The sequence below is a fragment of the Littorina saxatilis genome, linkage group LG8, assembly GCF_037325665.1.
Source record: "Littorina saxatilis isolate snail1 linkage group LG8, US_GU_Lsax_2.0, whole genome shotgun sequence".
Lineage (NCBI taxonomy): Eukaryota > Metazoa > Mollusca > Gastropoda > Littorinimorpha > Littorinidae > Littorina > Littorina saxatilis.
The window spans coordinates 45,139,471-45,164,232 of NC_090252.1; the positions used below are offsets into that span (position 1 = coordinate 45,139,471).

The following is a 24,762-nucleotide window of genomic DNA, read 5'->3' on the forward strand; positions in this document are numbered from 1 at the left end:
GGGTCAGTCAAGTTACTAGAAACATACATTTTTTTATGGGAGGGAAGGGTGGTGGGGGTGAGGGTGGCTTAAGACATCTTGATTTTTTATATGTTTTTTCTACTATGCTGATTGGCGTTGACAGCTCTCAGAGACGCAGGCTATATATACGGGTTCTTTGTGTTTGGTACTTCCTTTCCACGTTTTGTCGCTTCAGTACTTTCCACGTTTTGTCGCTTCAGTCCATCAGTCCTTTCCTCGTTCAAGATGTCCGCTGTTCAGGAGCTCCACGTGCTTGAGTGAGTGTTAAAAGCCTTTTGAGCCGTTCCATCACTATTTATTTACTGCTTTTTGATGAAATACCACTGATTGAACATGTTTTAATGATTTTGAGGCCAAACCTTAGCCAGAACCCTCAATCTAACTCTAAGGAAATGTTGCATGTTTATTGTGTAAACCACACCAATTTTTTTGAGGCACTTTTGCTATATGTTCACAATGTAAGTTGCTTAGTTTTGTAATTGGCAATGAACGTATGTACTAACCCTAACCCTAACAATAAACCTTAAGACGGTTTACGTTTTGTGTAGCCTTCGTTACCTAGCCCAGGGTTAGAAAATAAGCATAGATCTTCTGACGGTTTACGACCGTAGCGCTGTTTACCTTCATAGGGTTAGGATTTGAAAAAAGTCTGTAACACATTTATTTCTTTATCAATTGATCTCAAATTTTAGGACCAGTTGTTCGACTTCATTGTCCATCTTTTTTGCTCTAAATGTTATGGCAAATTGTTAATACGTAGCATTGGTGTTCATATTCTGCCAACAAGGTCCTCTGCCTTTTCAAAGAGCGTTACCTGAAATGAAAATGCAGGATCTTATAGGGTTAAGTTCGGTTCCATTTAAAGTAGAGGTATGAAATTTGGCATGCCTTTTCTTTGAGGTATACTCTATATACATGCAAAATTTCAAAGTGATATCTTTTCAAATGACAGAGATATTAGGGATTTTTGGATGGTAATTGGAAACAGAAATGGCGGGAATGGCATAAAATCGTTGTTTTGGGACCAATCTCTTTCTGCTTTTGCACAAATGTGTATAATTAAAAGGAGTTGAATCATGTAAAGTGTCATTATTGTATGTTTATAAACAAGTGATTTATGATCATTATTTTAGTGACCAAGGTTCCTGAAAATGAAGAAAAAAAATGATAGAAATCAGGATATGTATGCTTTGATTTTCTCTAAACTTTGTCATATGGTTTGTGCTCCCCATCCGTACAAAACCTGATAAGTGCATGTTGGTAGCTTCATAAAGTCAGAAATGGGAAAGGAAAAGCAAAGTGTAAAATTTCAACAATTAATAAGTGATAATATGTCTCTGATGATCGATATTTTAAGAACCAGTCCGAAGGTCAAGGTCAAATATTTGAGTTTTTAGGGTAGGATATGTAAATTTGTCATAGTGTCAACAATAAAGTAGGTACAGCATATGTTTTTATGACATTGGAAAGCTACCGAAATGAGCCTCGTTCTAAAACCGTTTTGTTACATCCATTAGTATACCCCCGTCTTGAATTATAGGGGGTATACTGAAATAGCGTGTTCAACTTGCCGAGAAGTGGCAACTTAATCCCTGGTGATTTTATCAATATGTTTTGTTTATAAATACCATGATAGTTGATACTATATAGTAATAATCTGTTTCTCATCATTGGTATTTTTAGAGCTAGTCCGAATGTCAAGGTCACAGCAAGGTGGGTCAAACGCGAGCTTGATGCAGCCCCCGTTGTTTTGGCTTACTCTATACTCGTCTATGTTGCATGGTTACCGCTTTGGGCCACATGACTGTATTGTTCATATCGTTCCGTTCCAGCTGGCAATCAGTAAACCTGGACCTGCCAAATCGGGTGGTCATCAACGCCACAGCCTCCCTATGGGACAACCTTTTCACCAACAACAACCCCTTTTGGGGGGTAGTGCGGAAGGGGAAATTTGTTGCCTTAACCCTTTCCCCGCCACAGACCACTAAGGGGAAATTCCGGTAGGCCGCCATGGGCCACTCCCGGGACCCGAATGAAAGTGAAGTGGCTGTCTTGTTTTGTTAGTTACAAATTGTATACACTTTTTATAGCAGTGCTGGTTCAATGATTTTTCGTTCGATTTACATTTTACCTTCTGGAAGGCTTTATTTTTTGTGGAAAAATGACATTTTATGCAGGCCAAATCGAAGTGTAGTTACACGGTTAGTGTCGGACAGTAACGACAACATGGACAATCTTTTGCTGGAATGTAATGTTATGAATTACTGTGTGTGCAGTACTAGAGGACAAGCTGAGACGAGCGTTCTCCAAGACTACAAACGACACCATAGAGGAACTCGTCAGGATCGGGATCAACATCCTGATCCCCACCCGCTGCAATCCACTTCCAGCCGAAGTTGAAGCGGCACATCGTTTTCTGCGCATGTGCCTGCTTCACAAGCAGAATCGGCGGAAGTGTAAGTAAATGAATTGTTATGAGTTATCTGTTCGTTTATCATAACGTTTATTAGTGACTATACCACAGGAATATTTATTTTTAAAATATCGAGTGGTTTAACCCCTCCTGAACGTGAGAAGCGAACTGAAACGACATTATTCTGCCCACCTTCAATTATTTGATGTACAAAAGAATCGATGATAAATAATGATAAATAACCCTGAATGCAATAATGTATTTTTTATGTTTTTCTTTTTTCTTTTTAGGGGATGTGGCAGTCCCTATGCATCCCCCAACAAACAAGACCGGGATGACGCAGGAGCAGTTGTTGAAAGGTCAGATTCAGTGTGATTTTGACTCATTTTATTGTGATTTTTATTTTTGTGGAAATAAAGTAATTTTTTGCAATAAAGAGACATATAAACATTGAGAGCGTCAGTTTTGTATTTTAGTCTATGATGTAAACCCTTCCCTTCGAACAAGGGACACCTGCATATAGTAAATAAATGTCTCTGATCGGGTGTTTAGTATTCACAAGTTTTGCTGTATGTTCTTTTCTTCTGCATTTCAGAGGAACAAATACACGAGTTCGTAAAATGTGCCACCACCACTCTGGAGGGAGCACCTCCGGCGGCAGCAGCAGCAAAAGCACCGCGGCTGGAATCACCACCGGCAGCAGCACCACTGGCAGCAGCACCGGAGGCCTGGTGTGACACTGACACCGAAGGAGGTAACTATTGCATTATGAAAAATGTGTGTAATCAAATGTTTGATTATTGAGTGGTTTCTATTGAAAACGAGGGAATAAGCACGTGCATTCTTTTAAATTGTGACGTCACTAGCTCATGTGCCTAAACCACATATGGTTTAGCCGACCGCAAAGAGTTGGTTGGTTGGTTTTTGGGGTTTAATGTCTCTTCAGCAGATGCTAGCTGCTATTCGAGACCGCCGCAAAGAGTTAAAACATTTCCTACTTGTGCTCAGTGAAGCACAGTTGACTAGTCTAAAGCTAAGTTACCTTTCCAGGGTCAAGGGGGGGGGGGGGGGGGTATGCTCGTTCAAACTGGCATAAATTCAATAAATCTTAACAGATTGCAAATCTGTTTGCCGCCATAGATTGCATATTGAATGGGCTTTTTGATCGTGTAATTATTTGTGTAATCTTTCAGAGTTCTGCTTATTACAATGTGTAAAGTTAATATACAACTATACTGGCAGAAAAGACTGAAACCTGACTTTGACACGACTTCCTCATTCAGCAGATACAGAACTCCAAGCTCATGTCACCGAGGCCGAGAAGGAGGAGGAGGAGGAGGAGGAGGAAGATTTTGTTAGGGCGGGGTGGTTACAACTAGATTTTAGCGAGGAGACGGTGGAGGAGGAGGGAGGTTTTTTTAGGGAGGGGGGGTCAGAGCCAGACTTGGGCGAGAAGAAGGTGGAGGAGGAGGAGGGAGGTTTTTTTAGGGAGGGGGGGTCAGAGCCAGACTTGGGCGAGAAGACGGTGGAGGAGGAGGAGGGAGGTTTTTTTAGGGCGGGGGGGTTAGAGCCAGACTTGGGCGAGAAGACGGTGGAGGAGGAGGAGGGAGTTTTTTTTAGGGCGGTGGGTTTAGTACAGAGGCCGAGAATGATGGAGGTGGAGGAAGATAGCTCCGAGATGCGGTCCGACGAAGAAGAAGATGATGATGAAGCCAAAGGTAACTATTGGATTATGATTGAAAGATGTGTGTAATAAACTGTTAAGTATGCAATGCACGCTTGCTTATTTTCAAATCACACTGAATTCATCAAATAGGCATTTTCTCTGTAAAGCTTGGGCAAGGAAAAAAAAACAATTTCAACCATAGTGCTTCCTTTTTTTGTGCAGGGATTTTTGAAACTTTTAAGCATTTTTCCTGTTGATCTAGCTGTATATTCAAACCTGACTTTCGTCCACATAAATTTGTGATTAATCTACAGTTGTATGATCACACATTTTCACTTGTTATTATGTTTGTCTATTTAGACACTACCTACGATGGTGAGGTAATCCTCAAAGAACGCCGGAAGAGGAGGCGCCACTGGGACCGGGTGGAGAGGTGGTGGTATCATGGTATGTAGTAAATAGCGTTGTTTGGGTTAACGTTGAGTTAAATGGTGTATCAGTTTGTTTGTTTTTTTTTGTGTTTTTTTTTCCTTTTTGTAGAGCTACTAATGACAAAGATTTTGCCTTTGGACCAAAGGGCACAATTTTTGTACACACAGTGTCACATTTCAAACAGAAGTGAAGGGTAAAAAATTGTGCCGTTTTAGCCAGAGACAAAAAAGTTGACAAACTGTTATGTTATTTTGACAATTTTAATACTGAAATCTTAGGACGGTTTACGAAAAACGTTTTCCTAACGCCAGTTACCCAAGCTAACCCTAACCCTGGAAAGGTAATTTGGGTTAGACTTGTAAACCATGCTTGCATGAGATATCGCGCGTTTGAAATGTCATATTCATATTCATTCATAGCCTTATTCTTCTTACATAATACATTTGCATTTTCAGCCGGTGACGGCGATGACAGTGACACTGACACTGACCAGTCCGCACCACCAACACCACCGGCTTCAGCACCACCAACACCACCGGCTCCAGCACCACCAACACCACCGGCGACAGCAGCAGCACCACCGGCACCCAAGGGGGAGGGTAAAAAGTAAGTATTCACAAATAAGACAGTGATTAACTTCTTTGCGATTAGCTGGGCGTTAAGCAAATGTCAAACAAATAAATAAGATTATGTGCTTTCCGGGTCCAACAGACTTTATTGACCACATTGAGGATAGAGCCACAAGTTATTTATCAAGGTAAATAGTACCGAATTAAACGCAAACAAGGACCACACAGTTAATGTCTGGGAAGCAGAGAGTGAACACCTGAAAGAACATCTGTAAACACGTATGATATTCCTATTTCCATCTTTTTTTCTCAGATCACGGAAGCCCGTGTGCCCAGTGTGCGGGGAGGTAAGGCACAAGATGAAAATCCATCTTGTGTCAAAACACAATTACCTGGAGAACACAGCGAAGCGGTGGTGGGTGCAAAAACCTTGTGCAGACCCTGAGGTGAGAAAAGTGTGGGTGTGTGTCCGTGTCTGTGTGTTGTAAACATATGAACTTCATTCGAAAAATTAACAATGTCGTTTTGATATTTCTAACCAACAGTTTCTAATCTTGTGTGTACAGAACAGGAGAAGGCCGTGCCCCATCTACAACGAGACCCTCCACCTCCCTTCCCACCTTCGCAAGTTCCACAAGTTGCACCCCCAAAGTGAGGAATACAAAAAAGCGCTGGGGCTGGGGCTGGGGCTCAACAAGACCGAGGAGACCAGCAAGCAAGGTGCAGTGCCGTGTCCTCTCCTTGAGGCTTACCACGCCTTCAAGCGTGGAACCTCAAGGAAGGAGGCGACACTGGAGCAGTACCGGAACTACGCCGGTACTCTCATTTCGAAGCTGGCTCCCAATGGAACCGCAGCCATGCTGACGGTAAGTACCTAACCCTAACCCCCTTTTTTATTTTTTTTTTGTTATTTTAAAAAGGCAGAGTGATCAAGTGGATGATTGTGGCCACTCAAGCAGATAGTGTTGATGATGCCTATTGAATTAAGTGCAGTGTTCCACATGTATTAGTTCCACAGGTTTGCGCTTGTTTCATTATGAACTTACAAAGTATACCATTCTGAAATGTACATTATATTTTGTGTTAATGTGTAGGTCACTGAAGAAAACCCCACCCCGTCGTTGAAGGTCATGAATGACCTTCGGGCCTTTTTCGCCGCCAACAACTTGACCTCCAGCACTATGTGCAATTACGTGAGAGCTCTTGTGGTACGGGATTGTTCTTTTTTGTTTATTTTTGGTGTGGTGAGAGCAAGCGAGAGAGAGAGAGAGAGAGAGAGAGAGAGAGAGAGAGAGAGAGAGAGAGAGAGAGAGAGAGAGAGAGAGAGAGAGAGAGAGAGAGAGAGAGAGAGAGAGTGTTTGTGCATGCATGTGATAGCCTCAGTTGGCAATCATTAGGGTTTCTTAATCTTCACTTTTTGCAATGCTTTATTTCGAGTGTCTTTGGAGTCACTTTTTGTTGTTTTTGACATGACAAGTAACTTGTACTTGTGTGCATGTGTTTGTGTAGGATTTCCTCAAGTTCACCCAGGCTAATCCGCCGCAGCACTGGACACCAGCAAAAGAACAGGCGCTGCGGTCGGATATCTTCAATATGAAGCAAGAGAAGTAAGTAATGATTTTGCTGTCTCTTGATGACACTTAATGTTCAGCTCCATCAGTACAGTGAAATTGTCACAACACCGTGAAACAAGTGAGCGATGTAACGAGATTAACAATCCAAGTTTGACTGCAAAGTACAGCAAGGAAAGTGTAAAATACATACATTTTGATACATGGATTGGCCAATTTCATGTTAATATTCTGCCTTACACTGACCATGCACCATTACATATGCCAAAATTTGCACTTGCTTTTGGTTTACAGTATTTGTCAGAGTTACTTATCTTCATTGCACTATGATGTCTTTGTGCAGAGACGGTTTCGAAAAAGACAAAAAGAGATCCGCGAGGAAAGCCAAGGCCACCCTCCGCCAACGCTTGCCCACGATAAAAATAAACACCAACAAAATGAGGGCGGAGTTGGACAGCATCCTGGGCAAGCCCCCCTCTGAATTCCAGAGGGGGAAAGACGGCGTGAGGGCCAGAAACCTGTGCATTGGCCTCCTCGCGGCCTCGAACATGAGCAGGGGGATGGAGCTGCGGAGCCTCACCATGGTGGACCTACGCTCCGCGCTCACCATGCCGGACTACCCGGGCATCATCCAATTTTTCGTAAGTTTATAATTGGGTAAAAATTAAATCACACGATATGTTTGACACAGTATTATACATTACTTATAAGCACAGTACATGACACTAATAACACACTCCAAATATTATATGAATGAATCTGAAAACTAACAAAGCAATGAATTGATTAATTAAAATGCCATGCTATTCAACAGCTTCTTTTCTCAGGACATTCATAGATGGTGAAAATGATAACCCTAACCCTTTTTGTTATGATTTACCTAAGATCTGAAATGTGTGTTGCTTCAGACTGACCACCATAAGAATGAGGACCTGGGGCCCAAGGAGTTGTTCCTGCCCAAGAATGACTTTGAAAGGATCAGAAAGTAAGCAGAATATCAATTCTCAATAATATACTTATCTCTAGATTTCTCAGTTCATTTCCTTGTTTGTATGTACAAAGGCAGGCTGGTGTTAAAAAAATGATAAAAGTTTGCTCCCTTAACGTTTGTAACCCTGGCCTGTGGGGGTCACATTATGCTCTCCAGGAAAACAAATATTAATGTAACTTTATGAACATAAATGACATCAAAAAACGAACTCTACCAAGACACTTATTCAGTTTTGTTGTTGTTGATTTTCTAATACATGTCCTGTTCCAATATGCCAAGAATAATGTCTTTGAGCAGTTCATCAAAGCAGAGAAAGGTAAAGTAACCTTCCGCACTAAAGAAATAAGGAAGCGACATTCAGCAGCCATTGAATTACAATAAGATGAACACGCTTCCATTTGAAACTTCTCGGTCGTCATCATGGATTGACGCCCTCCCAAAGTCTAATTGAACCCCTCCGTCGCTTCGCTCCGTCGGGCTTCAATTGGCTACATGTCAATACGTCCCAATACCATTACGTCCCAGTACCATTACGTCCCAGTACCATTGTGTCCCAGTACCTTTGCGTCCTAATAACATTGGGTCCCAGTACCATTGCGTACCAGTACCATTAGGTCCCAATAAAATTACGTGCCATTGCGTCCCCGTACCATCAGGTCCCAATACTAGTGAATTTAATTTCTGAGATGTTACTGTAGCAGTGTAGCAACATGTTTTGTAATAAAAGTGCGTTTTGTAAATTTTATTACAAATCGTGTTCGGATTACACAATTTTTATTACAAAACGCGTTCAACACGATTTGTAATAAAAATTGTGTAAGCCGAACACGATTTGTAATAAATTTATTACAAAACGCACTTTCATTAATCTTAATTTGTTAACCTTGTCATCATAGATCTGGTTTTTTTTAATTTTTATTATTTTGTTTTTTTTATGTGAATTCAGAAAGAGTCCTTGTTTTTTTAATTTTAATTTGCGTTTTCCCCATGTGGACATGCAGAATGCCTCAGCAAGCTGGAAGAACCGTGACACCAGCGACACAAACCATCCCGGTGTCGCCTGGACCACATATGGACGTCGAACCCATCTCAGACTTAGGAGAGATCCTGTAAGTGTATTACCTTTCTTTGTGTTTTTATATCGTATAACTGGCACATTTTCAGGCATGAGCAAGATCGGTCGCCCACTCGCCACAGGCGACCAGAAATGAGTGTGGGCGAGTAGAAAGTCTTATAATGATCGCCCACTTGGCGAGTGAAAATTGTGGGTCTGTGGTATTATCATTTTCCGAGTGACGATTGTCTGTTGTGAATCACCAAAAAATGGGTAAACTCAAACAAAAAGGTCGAAGACACTTAGGGGGGACACGCTATGCACCAGCTAACACAAGATCAGCGTGCTCCTGTCGCTCAACTGATCCGATCGGTACAGGCGCTTTCACCACGTTTGAATGGATGAAATCATTTTGTTTTTTGGTAACTCATTTTTGTGGGCGAGAGTCTTATTATGTGTGCGTGATTCTTTAGGCACGCAATTATTGAGTATTCTGCTGTTTTTACAACGTTTGCAAGTTTATTAATCAAAATATTGACACTATTTAGTCTTTAGCGATCTTGTGTATGGATTTAATGTATAGTCAATGCATAGTCAACAAAAACGTACTGTTTGACTTTGACAACAGTGTTTAGTTTTTATCCGAGTTGATGCTTAAATTTGTTTTTGTCCACAGGAGAACCCCGCACTGAAGCCTTTTTTGACATGATTGCGGACAGCGAGGAGAGTGAAGAGGAGATGTGGGATGAGTCGGAGCCGGATGACTTTGGTGAGCCAGGTTCTTTCTCTGTCCTTTCTTTTCTGTTAGTTTTAGTTGTTTTCTTCTTTATGTCTGGCACATATCCCACTGCCAGGTAGATGTCCCAGATTCCATTTAACAAAGAACACATTTCTTTCAGATAAAGATCCAAATTATGATGAGACTGCTGAGGAGTGCCAATTGGAAGAGGAGCAGTTGGCAGATCGTCGCCGAATGCAGATTGATGCACTTATCACGGGGTGAGTTGTTTTCCTTAGCCAGTTTTACCTCACTTTATGTTGAAGTAACGGGGTGATTAACGTCTATGTATTGCTTAAAGTTATCATTTTCATTCATGGATTGCTTTGACATGGAAACTGATAATGCATTATTCCAATATTTCCTTTTTGCAGTCCTCTGGTTGAGGAGGAGGTCACTGCCATACCACATGCAGACAAGCCCAGGAAGACAGCCAGTGGGACGGGACACGGAAAGAAGGTGTGAAGCTATATGTACACAAGTAAATACACTATACATTTGACATGTATTTGTACGCTTCATGATCGAATCTTGAAATTGTTTATATCCACATACTAATAATCTTGTTCTTGTCTTAGGCCCCAGAAAAGGTGCCCACTCCCACACTGCTCAGCACGAGTCATTAGGATGACAGACCACATTGTCCAGAGGCCAGAGAATGGTTTAAGCTGGATGGGGCCCGGGAAACAAAGATGCCTGTAAGCAAGCACGCTTTAATTTCATCTTTATGTGTCTATTGTTGTCTTTTTATTATTCTCTCTTTTACACGCTGCAGACGAACATGGGCCAGCACTTGTCCCGGAAACATGGCCACGCCCAGAAAGCAAAATCCGCTTCCAAAGGTACAAATAACTCCTTTTGAGTCACTGCAGTAAAACTGACTCCATGTAATAGGTCTGTCAGGCCCTTGCAAACCACCTTAACCCTGGGCTTTTATAGGCAAATTCAAAAGCGACTGGGTTTAAATTGTGTGTGGTTGTAACCCCAAATGAGCTTTGCACTTTGAAATCTGTTTTGGTGACACTTTTCAGTGTCAAAAGTGACATTTTGCTTTTCTAGTTGATCTTTTGGACTTACACATACAGAAAGTGGAATTTGATGTTTTTAAATCAGCACACAAATCGTCTTTCCTTATCTGATTCATCTGCATTATTATCTTATGTTGTAGGGACAGGGTCCCGCAAGCCCTCAGGAGGAGGCTGCAACATCCCGGCGTGGATTCCTAAGTCAGTCCTCAACAGTATAAGCAAACTTTATGTACTTATTTATGTGCTGTACTCTTCTGTGTCTGTAGTACTTTTTTTTTATCTTTTTTCTTTTTTTGTTGTTGTTGTTTGTTTTGAACACTAAGACTAATTAGTATCACAAAAAATATGTATTTAATAATGCTTTGTAATTCTTGTAGGAGACCTCTGGGCGCAATTGTTGACCTGGCTTGTTGAGGACAAGCGCATGGGGGAACTGGAAGCCATTCGCACCGCGAAGCAAGTCTTGAACTGGTTTCAGGCAGTTGATATTAAAGTGAACCTCCACCGCCTGTTCCGAAAAGCGACCAGTGACAATGACTACATAGCCAAGACGTACTTCGATATCAACATCCTTCCCTTGGTAAGGGAAGTGGAGGTCGACAACAGGAGGGGGTCGAATGTGGTCAACAAAGTGAACCGTGTCAAGGTAAGATTTCTCGGCTATAAAATTCACAAATAAACACTGCTTGTTTAAAATTATTAACTGAGTGTTTGTAAGTTGTTGTTTGTAAGTAACAATAACATGCTTGTCAACGAAAAGATGCATTTGACTCTAAAATTTTTTGTTTGTTTGCTTAACGCCCAGCCGACCACGAAGGGCCATATCAGGGCGGTGCTGCTTTGACATATAACGTGCGCCACACACAAGACAGAAGTCGCAGCACAGGCTTCATGTCTCACCCAGTCACATTATTCTGACACCGGACCAACCAGTCCTAGCACTAACCCCATAATGCCAGACGCCTGGCGGAGCAGCCACTAGATTGCCAATTTTAAAGTCTTAGGTATGACCCGGCCGGGGTTCGAACCCACGACCTCCCGATCACGGGGCGGACGCCTTACCACTAGGCCAACCGTGCCGGTATTTGACTCTAAAAGTGTTGATGTATTGTTGCAGAAATGGTGCGAGTTCATGGCTGAGAGCAAGCACTTCTTTCTTGAGAACGGGGGCGGCTCTTTGGACGCTGTGTCAAGATTCAGCAAAAAACTGACGGATTGGAACCAGTGAGTCACAGTTCTTGAGAACCTATTTAGGAAATGTCTGAGAATGTGACTGTTTTAAATGCATGTCTCTTGACTTTTTTAAAACTTGCTCCTAATATTTTTTTTCTTTTTCTTTGTTTGTGTGTTACAGTCGCATCTTTGGAAAGGCGAAGAAGACAAGGGACAGTGTCATCAGACACCAGACTCAAGGTAAGAACTCAACGTTTTGCTTGAAAGTGCTATTATGCTGTACTTGTTGATACAATATGTAAATCTTTCTTTCTTTCTTTCTTTATTTGGTGTTTAACGTCGTTTTCAACCACGAAGGTTATATCGCGACGAAATATGTAAATCATATAATGAGTATGAGATAGAGTAAGAATTTGTCATTATGTCTTTCAGACCGGTCGGATGTTTACAACCAAATCCGGAAGAGGAATAAGACCCTTCAACGCAAGTGTCATGATGAGCAAAACCCGACAAAGCTGCGGGATGCCTTCATCGCCAACCTCCTGGGCATAAACATTGCCCGGGCGGGTGAGGTGATGAACCTCACCTCGCAGGAGGTCTTTGCTGGCACCGAGGTAGACCAACACTGGGTGCTCATGAGAGTAAGTGTTCTTAACATAGTGTTAGATTCACAAAGTATCTTTATATCTCCCTGTAATCTAATGTTCCCTTCGCGGTTGATTGGGCGCTAAGAGTTAACATATCTATCTACCTATTGTTCACAGAAAATGATAACCTATGATTATCATTTTCTATACTAACTGTTTTCATATTATGAATTATTTATCTAGGTTCATCAGCACAAGACCCTCATTCAACATGGACCAGCCAGCCTCTACCTTCAGAGGAAGACTCATGTCCGACTGGTCAAGTAAGTAAACTCACACTAGTTATTTGGTGTTCCATAGTGGGTTCTTTTCTTGTTTGTATGTCAACAACTGCTTCTTGATAAATCGTGCTTTTTTCTCGTCATACAATTAACACTAATGCTCTGGATATACCTCATAACATCAAGCTAAAACTCGTCATCATGACATTAAACTGACACTTTCTTCTTTCACAGATTTGTGAAGGCCCACGGGAAACAGTGGGCCTTTGTCACAGACTCTGGGAGATAAGTCGGAAACAGCCAGATGGCCAAAATTATGGCTGCCAATCTGGGTGTGACTCCATCCAAATGGAGAAAACTCTTTGCCCATCACGTGAGTGTCATCTTCATCATATATTAGGATGTCAAATCAAGCTACTTAAACAGTTAATTGTTTTACACATGTTTGTTTATAGATTGCTATATATACGTGTTTTGATATGTTTACAGAACCGTCACAAGACAGAACAATTTCGGGAAAGCGTCATTTCACACCGGCGATACTCATCGCCGGTGGTACGAGGGAGTGGCCGCCAAGGACACCTACCTTGAAGTTGTCAAGGTTGCTGCAGGTAGGAAGAAATCTATTTTCTTGCTTGTTTAGAACTTATGTACTTATGCCTCCGACGTCCTTAAGTTGGTTATTTGTGTCATTGACAATACAATGCTGAAATAATAATATTGGAGTGCTTTGCGCCTTGTTTGTTGTTGTTGTTTTTATCTTTTGGGAGGTTTATGTGCTAGTATTTTGTTTGTTTGTTTATTTGTTGCTTAACGTCCAGCCGACTACGTAGAGCCATATCAGGACGAGGAAGGGGGGGATGAAAGGGGCCACTTGTCAAGCGATTCCTGTTTACAAATGCACTAACCCATTACTTGTGTCCCAGCAGGCTTTAGTAAAACTAAATTAATACCTACTGGAAGATTACCAGTTTCCAGTATGTTAAAATAGGCTTAACCTATCTACTGCTGGGCTTACATCAGAACACTAACAGATTAAACTATACATGAATCGCGAGACAAGCGGCAAGAGAAGAGATTTTTTGGAAAAAATACAGGTGAATGAGCAAGAAGGCAGAAAAAAGAAAAGAATTCATGAAGAAAAAGAGCATGACAGGAAAGAGGAACCAAAAATCTACCTAACAGCAAACTAGAAAGCTCCTGCGGTTCCAAAAACAGGAGGGGCCTTAAATTTCATAACCGCAGTGCCCCACTGCGGGATTTTTGTTTGTTGATTATAAGGATAATATACTTGATATTCCTTCATGTTTGTTACCGTTCAGCATTGTATTGTCAATGACACAAATAACCAACTTAAGGACGTCAATCTCGAGACGGGTCTGTGTAGTCAGCTAGACGTTAAACAATGTGAAAAAAAAAATAACAAACTTTCACTTAAACTCGGCCTATAGGTTAGCAAATCATAAGTGTGTACTTTAGTAAATCACACACACGTAATTCAAGTTTGCAAATAATGCCTGGAACATGGCTGCATACATTCTGGTAAAGTGTTCTCATTGAGTCATAATCATCTTAAAAAAAACTTCCTTTTTTCTATGAAATGTATTTTTATGTAACATGCCAAAAACGTATGTTTAAATGCATTTTTTTGTATCACGGACAGATACGGGACGGGTTTGTTTGTTTGTTTGCTTAACGCCCAGCCGACCACGAAGGGCCATATCTGGGCGGTGCTGCTTTGACATTTTAACGTGCGCCACACACAAGACAGAAGTCGCACACACAAGACAGAAGTCGCAGCACAGGCTTCATGTCTCACCCAGTCACATTATTCTGACACCGGACCAACCAGTCCTAGCACTAACCCCATAATGCCAGATGCCAGGCGGAGCAGCCACTAGATTGCCAATTGTAAAGTCTTAGGTATGACCCGGCCGGGGTTCGAACCCACGACCTCCCGATCACAGGGCGGACGCCTTACCACTAGGCCAACCGTGCCGGTACGGGACGGGTGCATGAGACAGATCCCCGAGATGATCCATTACCTCTTGGACCTTGCAGAAAACAGACCACTGCTGAACACCGTGGAAGACACCATCACCATCTGGCTGCGCTTTGCCAGTGATGGTGCGAAAATAACAAAAAACAAAGATTCTGTGAGGGCGGTGTGCAAACTGATTCCGCCAGTCGAAAATGGACGGTACACCCGGAAAAGCTCCCCCAATGATGAACTCACATTGGTTTTGTAAAGACAGGCAGAATAAAAAGAGGTAATGTCCCTCTGGACTCCCAGAAACAAAATATGACAATAACAGTATGAGTGAATTCTACTGGATTTATCTTTCAGTGAATAAAGAAAGAACTAAGCTCATATATTTCTCGTAAAACATTCATAGTGATGTGAAACGGTTTATCATGTTATGTTCCTTTTTTTTTCATGTTGATAAGTGTTTGTTTCTTTTTTTCATTTGGTCTAACACAGGGAAAGAAGACAGAAGAACCTTTGAAACGGCATCCAGACAAACAATGCAGGAGATGCAACAAGCAGCTACACACGGCTACCAGGTCAAAGGGAAAACTGTAAAAGTGGCCTGGTATGAAACATGTACTTTTCCATGTGTGGATTACATTTTCAAAAAGCAAATTTTCATTGTTGTATTGTTACTATTACATGTTGGGACATTTTCCACGAAAAAGAAGTGTAAAGTTGGTTGGCCATATCACCATGTGGACACTTCTTATGTTCCATTTCAAACTGACTTGACTCTGGGGAAACATTGCTTTGTAATTGTCTAAAAAGTAAGTAAGATTTGTTTTGTTTTGCCCACACAAAAAAATGTGTTGAAAACTGAAAAGGCATATTTTGTCAGTTTGTCACTTTTTTTTCCTTAACAGGTTGCTGTGCTTCGACTGGAAGGCCATGGCTCTGATCAAGGGAATAAACGCAGCAAATGCGAAATACTTTTGTCCATGGTGTTATTGCTCAAAAGATGACATTGCCGACTTTTCCAGTAAGTTGATGCAAAAATGATATATATATTTGTATTTATTCGTATCATTATCAATCCTTATCGATACACAAATCATTGAAAGTCATTGACAAGTGGCTCTATCCCCCCCACCCCTTTCCCAAACCAAACCTGAATCCAACAGTATTAAAGAAGAAGCAGTAACACATAATGCAGAGTACTATGCTCCTTTCCTTTTTAACACAAACTGTGAAACAAGCAATGTCTGTCTGGACAACAAACAACTAAAAAAGAGGATATTATTTAAAATTACTGAACTCAAAGATCTTGTGCACAAAACACAAACCACAGATGCCTTAAAAGCCATCCTTCTAAATATAAATTCTGCATTAAGAGTCGGAAAGGGTATTGAAGACTGTTCAGGCATTGTAGAACCGGAGGTAACACATAAATTTCCACCTAACAAGAACAACGAAACACAGCGAAGCAAATATCACTTCACGCAACGAAAATTTAAAAAAAGAAATAGACTCAGCTTAATAAAGCCCAGCTCAAAAGAAATTAATTTATTAAGTCAGGAATTGAAGAAAATTACCCCTGCAGTCTGTGGGCTTTGTCACAAAGAAGATGATAACACTACATCTACCACCATCAAATGGATTTCATGTTCAACCTGTGACACCTGGGTGCACACAGCATGCGATGTCACTGACCGCAGAAGATAATTATTCTTTCTTTCTTTATTTGGTGTTTAACGTCGTATTCAACCGTTCAAGGTTATATCGCGACGGGGAAAGGGGGGGGATGGGGCTTGCAACGTAGTACAATATATGACCTTAAGATAATTATGTTTGTCCATGTTGTAGGTAACAATTTATCACACCTCACCATATATTGACTTGAATCATTTTCTGTTACTGTCCATTTACTGTGCAGCTGTCCCTGTTTTTTCTTGTTGATTCATTATCATGTATACTATAGTTGTCTGAAAAGGCAATAAGTAATTTAAACCATTCATGATCAGGGAGCTGTATCAATTAACAGAGTGTAATGTACACCATTCTTTCGGAAATATAACACTTGTGTTATGGTTCAGTTGAAGCCACAAGTAATTTTTCCTACTGTGTTACATTCGATGGAAGCTCTTTTCAAAGTCAATATCATTCAGATGTGTAATGTACACCATTCTTTCGGAAATATAACACTTGTGCTATGGTTCAGTTGAAGCCGCAAGTAATTTTTCCTACTGTGTTACATTCGATGGAAGCTCTTTTCAAAGTCAATATCATTCAGATGAGATGTATGCGTACATATGCTTAGGCTCAAACTATGAACAACCAGTTACCAAGTATCGGATTATGTTTTCAGTGTTCATACTATCCAGCATGTTTGATCTGTTTTTATGTATGCAAAAATGAAATAATATATATACATGTACTCAACTAAAAGATGATTATCAGATCCTCTTTCGTACAGGTATAACTGATTACTACTACTATTAAAACAATTACTACAATATTGAATAATAATATTGATCCCAAATGACTTCAGTGGTTTCTGTCTTTTTCGGTTTGCATCTTTACAGTAAGAACCAACTTCAATTGTATACACTGTGCCGCTCAAACTCAACAATGAACGATGAGGACCAACCAGTCCTAGCACTAACCCCATAATGCCAGACGCAAGGCGGAGCAGGCACTAGATTGCTAATTTTAAAGTCTTACGTATGACCCGGCCGGGGTTCGAACCCATGACCTCCCGATCACGGGGCGGACGCCCTACCACTAGGCCAACCGTGCCGGTATCTTCACAGGTTGGCCCGTTTGGTCTTTGGTTGGATGAATAAACACATCCCCTCACATTAGTTGGTTGGTTTTTGGGTTTTGATGTCCCTTCAGCAGATACTCACATTAGCTAATTTCGCTATAGCTGAGAATTTAATGCATTCCATAATACTCATGCTTTGTTTTTTTTAACTCTGTCAGTGTGTGTTCTTGTGTTGTGTTTAAAAGGCATGTTGTCAGCAACAAGGACGCAGAAGACGAAATGACTGCAGACCTCTCTGACCAGGAAGAACAAGACAACACTGATTGGGGAGAGCCAACAGAGTACAACAAACGGTAACGAACATGAAGATTTCAAGCAGCTTGCCTTTTACAATAATATGATCTCTTCCAATGACAGAACATATCTTTTGATTATATTTACCGTGTTGTTCATGGATTGTTTAAAACAATATTCGAGAAGATTAACTTTCGTTTTTTTGAAGTGTTGAATATTAAGTTATGCCAGCGTAGTTTTATTCGTTTATTAAATCAACAACACGTATAACAAACGGTGTGTTCTGCTCTGTGTTGTTACTTTTGTTTCGAAGACCACCCTTTCTTGAAAGAAAGAATCAATCAAAGAACGAAAAAATAAGAAGAACAAAAACTTGACAGTTATGTTTTTCACGTGTGTGTGAAATAATGTGAGAAAGTTAAAAGCGTGCGCGAGACAAGTACGCTATAGCGGATAGCAATGGAAGATCGTCTACATTCAAGAGATTTACACGAGAAGAGACTACATCGTAACTGCAGAATATGTGGCTGTAGAGTGAGAAAACGGCACGACGACCCTTGTAAAGCAATCAAGTGCAGAAATTACATTCAAGAAATTAACCAGTGCTACGGACTGAACATTGCAGAAGATAAAGATCTAAAACACTCCAAAACAATGTGTCGAAGCTGCTTCAGTACGATGGGAAGAATGCAGGCAACCAACTTCTCATCGACTGAGATGAATCAGCATGTACATAACGACATTGAGTCATCAATATCAATCTGGATTGATTTCAATACAAACCTTAGCGTCGCTGGGTGCTGCATTTCGGCACCAACAACGTGGCTGCGCGGCCCACACTGCTGGACAGTTTTGTTGACAGGTACCGTGCTCTTATTACCAGCGTCAAGAGTAAGGTGCCTGACGCACAAATCGCGATCTCGGCCATCCCACCCCAAAAGCCGTGGAAGAGAATAGTTACTGTTCGTAAAATGAACCAACGACTGGCCGATGTGTGCAAGACCAATGGTACAACCTTCATCCCTCATGACGCTGTGTGGTCAACTAACAGCGAGGGGAAGGTTGACCCTAGCCTGATCCAGGACAAGGTACATTTCACCGCCAGAGGTTTAGCGACCCTGACACTTTAGTCAAGCTTTGGTGCCGGTTTGCATGCCGCTTTAAAGCGCCATCAAAGCGCCGTTGGTGTGAACTAAGCATAAAGTGGGCTCGGCCTGGGTTTTTTTTTAAATTAATGTTGAAATAGAGGTTATACATGTAAAAAGAAGAGGCATATTTTCTACAATTAATTAATTGTTCATTTGATTTACAGCGTTTGAGCACAAAACCAAACAAAAAGAACTGGAGTCACCTTGCAAGGGCACTGTATGCATATCTGCTACAGTTCAACCGGAAGCGGTCATCTGAGGTGAGTTGTTATTAATTTGTTTGATTGATTTATGGGGGTTTTAATCCTTTTCCTACCAACTAACTTTAGGTCTCAGACTCAAAACGTTGGTGATCCAACAATAAATAAAAATGTAAAAAAAAAACACCACTATACGTTCTGACTTGAAATTTTGCATGTGGCTGCTTGAGTGTTGAGTTATTTAGACATAACAGCACAATTAGTAACTACATAATTTTGGAAATATGGCGTTGTGGTTTTTGTTAAGTGGATGGGTTTCTATGCACATTATTTTTTTTAAGTGCATGGGTTTCCTTGCATGTTATAATTAGCAAATTGCAGATTTGTTTTCCTTTCGTTAGGCACAAGAGAGTTAATAGTGTACAACTTCATTCTTCACAGTTTAATTTTTTTTTATTCTGTGTATTCCAGGTAGGGAAGATGCTTCTGAAAGATGTGGAGAACATGAAGGAGGGAGAAGAAGAACTCAAGATGGACCTTAAAGAGATGGGGTACTCCACGGTTGAGCAGGCGTTGCTCCACATGATGAAGAGAGTTGAGGTGGAAGGCAAGGGTTGCAAGAATCTTGCTCTCACCTTCCGCTTAACTGGCTCCGGAGCTGGTGGTCAAGCATCGAGAGGCTGGAGGGGTCCTGGCATCAAACCCTTACGTCTTTGGGTGCAACTCCAGGGTATGGACATTTAAAAAACCTTTTTAATAATAATAATAATAAAAGAACATTTGTATAGCGCTAATTTAAACTAAAAGCACGCTCAAGAAGTTTTTAACACTTACAGCATAAGATGCGACAAACACACATCCCGTGGCAAGATAGACAAAGTGTTAACCTTTTCTAGAAAGCATTTGGGTCTCTCTAAGCTGGCCTATAGTGTTATGTTCTACATGTATTAAGAACTCATGGACTAATTTTATTTAAGGATAAACTATTTCTTGATGTTTTTTTTTCTTCTTTTCTTCATAACAAAATGTTATGTCTTCGGGGCTCAAATGCTGCCACGAGAGGCGACAAGGTGCTCAGAGATCAAGTCAAGAAGTGCCAGGAGGCCGCACAGAAACAAAAGAGTCCACTTCTAGCACGACCAGAGTGGATCTAGCACGACCAGAGTGGATCAAGTCCACAAAGCTGAGAAAGCAGGTGGCGACTCTATCTCAACTCTGTGGATTGTCCAAGGAAGAGCTGGACTCCCTTTGTTCTTTCATGGGACACTCGGAAGAGGTAAATTTATAGTTAGTTAGCTGTTGCTTTTTGGGTTCAGCGGACCATAATAGGCCAAATCAGGACCCCACAAGTTAATTTACACATTTTTAGATTAAAACAATTCTAATACATAAAGATTGTAACGTCACCCGAAAGCAACAAAAAAAGTCAAAGGAAAACCCTATATGTCAAATAACTTTCGCCTTACGCGACTTGTTTTTTTCTCTCCTCCTCCCTGACTCGTTTGTCATAATTGTAGTTTTCCATGTGTGTGGGCAGTGCCGTGTAATAGTAGGGCGGGGCCAGTGCCGCCGGTGGTAAGACAAAGCCACCCACGGTGTATAAATACCGTAGTTCAGCTCTGGTACTGGCAGAAAGGATCCTGACTGCCACACAACCACTACACCGATTTTAACACTATGGCGGCTCAGGCAACAACTGCTGCGGGGGGAAAAAAGGGACGCAGAGAGGATGAGGAGGAGGAAGATACCCGCTCGGGCCGCGGCACGGCCGTGACAATGATGACTAGAAATAAGACATCTGCTGCTGCTGCTGCTGCTGCTGCTGTGACGATGATGACGACCACCATCATCACCACCACCACCGACGGCGGTGATGGCAGCAGCGGTAGTAGTAGTACAACAAGAGGTCGAAAGCGGAAAAATAGTATAGGACGATTACAGAGTCCAGAAAGAACTAGACGACGCGACCAAGAAAGCAATTGAAACCCCGGAAAAATGTCAAATTTGCCCCCACCACCAGCAGCAGCAGCAGCAGCACTATGGCCGACAAGAAACAACAACAACAGCAGCAGCAGCAGCAGGAAGAGGCAGACAGCAACGACGAGATTGAGCTCGACTGTGAAGATGATGGAGAGGAAGAAGAACAAGTGGAAGCAATGCAAAAACAACAACAGCAGCAGGACGACAGCAACGACGAGGACTCTTCTGTCATCGCCACCACCACCATGCAGTTTCCGTATGGCGGAAGCCGCGGGGATATTGATGAAAGAGAAGAAAGGATGTCAGCGATATCGACGTCGTATATGGACGCCGAAGTAGTGGAAGACAGACGAGACGTCTAGTTTATGTCGTTGTAGTATTTTTTATTATAGGAAGAGGAGGGTGGTGGTCACTGACGTGACAAGTCACAAGACATTAAACAAGTCAAAAGGCTGCCCCGGCCGAAAACAACATTGGGAGATATAAAAACATTTCACTGGTGGAGGAAGAAGCAGTGCCGCGCCTTTCATTTTTTTTATGCTCATTCGATTGCCGGGCCTGCTCGCTGAAGGGATAAGGCATAATAATATGTTGGATCTGTGCCCTCTTTTTGTTGTTGTCGTTGGATACTGTACGTATAATATGATATAATAAGTGTGTTGAGTGTAATAAAACAATATATAAAGACTTGTGGTTTCCCCCTCTCTTTCGTTTGCGTGTGTGTGTGTGTGCGTTTTCATTTTTCTCTAACCTTTCTCTGTACAAGTTTTAGTTGTAGGTTAGTTGAAGTGTGTTGACTATTTTGATTGGTTATCATTGTGTCAACTTGCAAGGTAAGGAAACAGTTTGGATTTTTCGGAAGCTTACCTCCAAGAACTCTCTGACGACTCTCTTCAAAGTCACTGTTTGTTTGTTTGTTTGCTTAACGCCCAGCCGACCACGAAGGGCCATATCAGGGCGGTGCTGCTTTGACATTTAACGTGCACCACACACAAGACAGAAGTCGCAGCACAGGCTTCATGTCTAACCCAGTCACATTATTCTGACACCGGACCAACCAGTCCTAGCACTAACCCCATAATGGTTAGAAGAGGAGATAGAATAATTTATGAGATTAGACGGCAACCTCCCATGGTGAGACCCGATTTTAGACATACGGTGGGATTACCAATTAAGGATGCGTCAGTCTCGTATAAAGTCTCGTACGTAGTGATATTGACACGCCAGATTAGCGCGGCAGCATATTGTGCTAAGCAGGAAAGCACGCTTTTCTGTATTCTTGTTAACTTTCTAAGCTTGTTTTGAATACAACCTCATTTCTGTATGTTTTCAGGAAATGATGAAGAATAAGAGGCATTCGAAAACTGAATGCACTACACGATCACCCGCGAAAGTGATATCGCATGTTAAAGGCACTGAGGCAGGAAGGACACTGCTCAAGACAGCAAGCGTAGACTGGTCATTTGATACTGATTTGAAGGAGAAACTGACAAAGATGGACATCTTGGAAAACATCCGTTCGCCAGATGCACTGCAGGGACTTATAAACAGTGGATTGATACACGTGAGCACTACTCGCAGACCCAGAAAAAATCTTTTTCCAAGTTTCGACTTCGAGGGTGAGGACAGAGGCAGTGAGGACAGCGGCAGCCAGGACAGCATCGTCGCAGACATAACGCCATCTGATGACAGCGGACAGGATGGGATCACATCGGCTGTTGTGCATGCTGAGCATACCAGTACCACGCAGAATACGATCGCTACCCACCCCTGGTTTATGTCGTTGTTGGATATTGTGCGTATAATATGATATAATAAGTGTGTTGAGTGTAATAAACAATATATAAAGACTCTGGTGGTTTTCCCCTCTCTTGTTGTGTGTGTGTGTGTGTGTGTGCGTATGCGCCGCGTGCGGTAGAAAGAGAATTCAATTTCCAGCATATCATTTCTTTCAGCTTCCCTCTCCGCTCCTTTTCTTTCTATGTATGCGTGTGTGTGTGTAGTGTGTGTGGAGTGCTGGAGGGCCTCAGTGAGGCTGAAATTAAAGAAGGACTGAAAGATCAAGGTGTAATTGATGTATACCGGGTGTCAATCAGAAAGGGCGATAGCAGAGTGCCCACCAACACCCTTTTCATCACATTTTGCACGCCGAACATCCCTGAGAGAATAAAAGTCGAATTTGTACAAATCAGAGTGATGTTGTACATACCATCACCGATGAGATGCTTCCAGTGTCAAAGATTTGGCCTCTCAAAGGTTGGATGCAAACAAAAGGCAGAAACACATATAACATCTAAGACACAGTTAGTCAAAGTTAATGTGAACCTAGGACCGATCGGCTTTACAAATGTACGCAACATATTGTACTCTGGCATCCTAACACATGTTTTTGGCGGAAGAGCTGAGTTTCAGTTATCATAGTGCTAACAACGTTTTCGGCAATACTTCAAGGGCAGGACTGACACTTAGTCTGACATTCTGACAGGCGTTTGAAGCAAAGAGCTAACAAGGACTCGGTCTATTTCAGGACCTTCTTGAAGAAAATTCTTTTGGAATACAACACACTCGCTGGACTTTTCAAACATGGCGAATGTCTGAGGGACTGTTACGTCGTCTTCTGCACAGACAACCTTGTTCGTCTGACATTCCTGTCTGATCCTGGAAGGGAAGACAATAAGTCCTCTCATTGGAAGCAGTCAGATAGAAAGAACAAAAACTACGACCAGAGATGTGCATACATCAATGCTACAACTAGAGGTGGAGAGAAAGACCATATATCTGTGGCCAGGCAGGTATGTCTGTTACAAAAGATAACTATTCAAGGTGAAAGAAATTATATATGCGTTATGAATCAAATAATGGCTTAGTCTTGTACATCAAATGTCTTTGAATGTTGCTTTATCATTCACTGTCGTCTCTTCAGCATGCTATTCTCTTTTGTTTTTTTGGTTTTGTTTGCTCGATTGTTTTGATATTATAACATTTACAAATAGTATTATCATTAGATTAGTCCCTCTCATGGGCGAGGGCTGGATGCACCTGTCTGCTTATGCCATTATCCTCGTTAATAAAGAATGTGTTTGTTTGTTTGTTTGTTTGTTTGTTTGTTTGCTTAACGCCCAACCGACCACGAAGGGCCATATCAGGGCGGTGCTGCTTTGACATATAACGTGCGCCACACACAAGACAGAAGTCGCAGCACAGGCTTCATGTCTCACCCAGTCACATTATTCTGACACCGGACCAACCAGTCAAAGGCATGAAACCACAGTTCACGCCAAGGACCGGCAACTCATCCAGCAGTTTACAACCATGCCCAACGCTTATAGACAGAGGACGATGCAATGCTACGCATGCCATGACTGGGGGCACTCTTTTCCAACATGTCGTTTTAACAGGGCTCAGTGCCGAGGATGTCTTACTGTCGGTCATATATCTTGAAGGCATGCCCAAAGCAACAACACGATGACATTCATTTAATGAGGGTTTTTTTTCTTCTAATCAAGGTTATACTGTTGTGCAACCAGTTCCAAGCTATAGTCGTAGATCTCTTATTCGTAGAGTGCAGTGAAAAGTACTGAAGCTTCTCAGAAATTGCTTTGCCTCTCGCGCTTTGTTGAAGGAAGGCTCAGGTCGAATCATTCGGTGGAAATACCTAGACGAACTCCATTAGATTCAGGAAAGAGAAGGACCTCATTTAGCAAACAAATTGAGAAAAGAACACCTGTCAAGGCAGAGCCAAAAGATGAAGGTCAAACTGGCGGAGTAGACATTGAGCAACAGTGTGGCAGAAGCTTTCGTGTTCTGCGGGGTTAGTTGGTTATGATTGGTTATCGTTTT

The 24,762-nt window shown here is 41.7% G+C and overlaps 2 protein-coding genes across 2 annotated transcripts; both read left to right on the forward strand.

The window, feature by feature from the left end:
* The first annotated feature begins 1,715 nt into the window (after nucleotides 1-1,715).
* On the forward strand, nucleotides 1,716-11,042 carry LOC138974677 (uncharacterized). The gene is made up of 20 exons (XM_070347397.1): nucleotides 1,716-1,734; nucleotides 2,298-2,477; nucleotides 2,725-2,793; nucleotides 3,030-3,188; nucleotides 3,718-4,152; nucleotides 4,461-4,547; nucleotides 4,988-5,138; nucleotides 5,415-5,547; nucleotides 5,668-5,967; nucleotides 6,196-6,309; nucleotides 6,611-6,708; nucleotides 7,016-7,313; nucleotides 7,581-7,657; nucleotides 8,665-8,772; nucleotides 9,394-9,486; nucleotides 9,617-9,716; nucleotides 9,870-9,954; nucleotides 10,074-10,193; nucleotides 10,664-10,721; nucleotides 10,901-11,042. The coding sequence occupies exons 1-15, from the start codon at nucleotides 1,716-1,718 to the stop codon at nucleotides 9,407-9,409; spliced, it is 2,244 nt and encodes a 747-aa protein (XP_070203498.1). The 3' UTR covers nucleotides 9,410-9,486; nucleotides 9,617-9,716; nucleotides 9,870-9,954; nucleotides 10,074-10,193; nucleotides 10,664-10,721; nucleotides 10,901-11,042.
* Nucleotides 9,423-22,805, forward strand: LOC138974678 (uncharacterized). Its single transcript, XM_070347398.1, has 16 exons — nucleotides 9,423-9,486; nucleotides 9,617-9,716; nucleotides 9,870-9,954; nucleotides 10,664-10,721; nucleotides 10,901-11,169; nucleotides 11,641-11,747; nucleotides 11,878-11,936; nucleotides 12,129-12,337; nucleotides 12,527-12,606; nucleotides 12,799-12,937; nucleotides 13,054-13,175; nucleotides 15,460-15,575; nucleotides 17,546-17,653; nucleotides 18,907-19,002; nucleotides 19,414-20,218; nucleotides 22,256-22,805. Exons 1-10 carry the CDS (start codon nucleotides 9,423-9,425, stop codon nucleotides 12,851-12,853), a joined length of 1,086 nt encoding a protein of 361 aa, XP_070203499.1. The 3' UTR covers nucleotides 12,854-12,937; nucleotides 13,054-13,175; nucleotides 15,460-15,575; nucleotides 17,546-17,653; nucleotides 18,907-19,002; nucleotides 19,414-20,218; nucleotides 22,256-22,805.
* Nucleotides 22,806-24,762: the final 1,957 nt, after the last annotated feature.